Below are 1,573 nucleotides of genomic sequence, written 5' to 3'. Positions count from 1 at the left end.
ATGACTTCGGTTTCTTTTTCCTCTTCCCTCTCCAAGATATTGGTGATGGCCCTTAACAATTCCAGCTGGAGGCTACGCCAGCCTTCTTTTTTCCTGACAGGTATTCCAGGTTTAGAGGAAAGCCAGCACTGGATAGCATTGCCCCTGGGTGTACTTTACTTCCTTGCCCTAGTGGGCAATGTTACCATTCTCTTCATCATCTGGACTGACCTGTCCTTGCACCAACCCATGTACCTCTTTCTAGCCATGCTAGCTGCCATTGACCTGGTCCTGGCCTCCTCCACTGCACCCAAAGCCATTGCAGTGCTCCTGGCTCATGCCCATGAGATTGGGTACACTGTCTGTCTGATCCAGATGTTCTTCATCCATGCGTTCTCCTCCATGGAGTCAGGTGTACTTGTGGCCATGGCTCTGGATCGCTATGTAGCCATTTGTCACCCTCTGCACCATTCCACCATCCTGCATCTGGGGGTCATAGGACGTATTGGAATGGCAGTCCTGGTGCGGGGGTTGGTCCTCCTCCTCCCCTTTCCCATCCTGTTGCAGGGCCTGATCTTTTGTCAGGCCACTGTCATAGGCCATGCCTACTGTGAACATATGGCTGTGGTAAAACTCGCCTGCTCAGAAACCATAGTAAACCGAGCTTATGGGCTGGCTGTGGCACTGCTTGTGGCTGGGTTAGATGTCCTGGCCATTGCTATTTCCTATGCCCTGATTCTTCAGGCAGTGCTGAGAGTACCAGGGGGTGAGGCCCGACTTAAGGCCTTTAGCACATGCGGATCTCATGTTTGTGTTATCCTGGTCTTCTATGTCCCTGGAATTTTCTCATTCCTTACTCACCGCTTTGGCCACCATGTACCCCATCACATCCATGTTCTTCTAGCCACGCTCTACCTTCTTGTGCCACCTGCCCTCAATCCTCTTGTCTATGCGGTGAAGACTCGGCAGATCCGGCAGCGAGTGCTCAGGGCATTCTATATAAAATGATTGATCTGGTCACATCCTGATTATTTTCTTCAGAGGCTCCAGCCAAAGACACAGGAGCTCATGGGTGTGAGGCCATTCCACAGTGAGTAGTCCTTATAGTCCTACTAGTCCCATGGCAAAGAACACCCACAGTCACTTGGCTCTATAGCCTATTGGGATGTCCCTGGATGGCTGGACTTGTGAATATTTTCCCCATTCTTTTGCTCCTGATCTCAACATTTCCCTAATCCTTGTGCCAGAGGGACTTGGGGATAGGAGAAATAGATGATGGCTCTGGATATGCCATTGTCCCTGCCTTTACCCAATGACTGACCATGCAACATTGTCTGGAATGGGAATGGGAAGTCCCAACCTTTGCCTGGTTTTAGGTTTAGAATCTTCAGAACCTCTGAGTTAGTGCTGTGAGCTCCAGGTCTCTAGACTTATGTGTAGCAATAGGGTCTCTTCAAAGCAGACGAGCATTCCACAATGTGAGAAAACACCTTTCATTGTAATATTGGTGTTACTTATTTGTTGAAAACAAACATAAGTAATATCTGTAAAAGACTCTAGGAAGAATAAGATGTGATCTTTATTTTCAAGGAAT

General features: G+C 48.5%; 1 protein-coding gene across 1 annotated transcript; it reads left to right on the top strand.

The window, feature by feature from the left end:
- On the top strand, window positions 1-987 carry LOC134377271 (olfactory receptor 52L1). The gene has a single exon (XM_063095911.1). The coding sequence runs from the start codon at window positions 1-3 to the stop codon at window positions 985-987; it is 987 nt and encodes a 328-aa protein (XP_062951981.1).
- Window positions 988-1,573: the final 586 nt, after the last annotated feature.

The sequence above is a fragment of the Cynocephalus volans genome, chromosome 4, assembly GCF_027409185.1.
Source record: "Cynocephalus volans isolate mCynVol1 chromosome 4, mCynVol1.pri, whole genome shotgun sequence".
Lineage (NCBI taxonomy): Eukaryota > Metazoa > Chordata > Mammalia > Dermoptera > Cynocephalidae > Cynocephalus > Cynocephalus volans.
The sequence above is the reverse complement of the archived record's forward strand: the minus strand, read 5'-3'. Positions and strand labels throughout refer to the sequence as shown.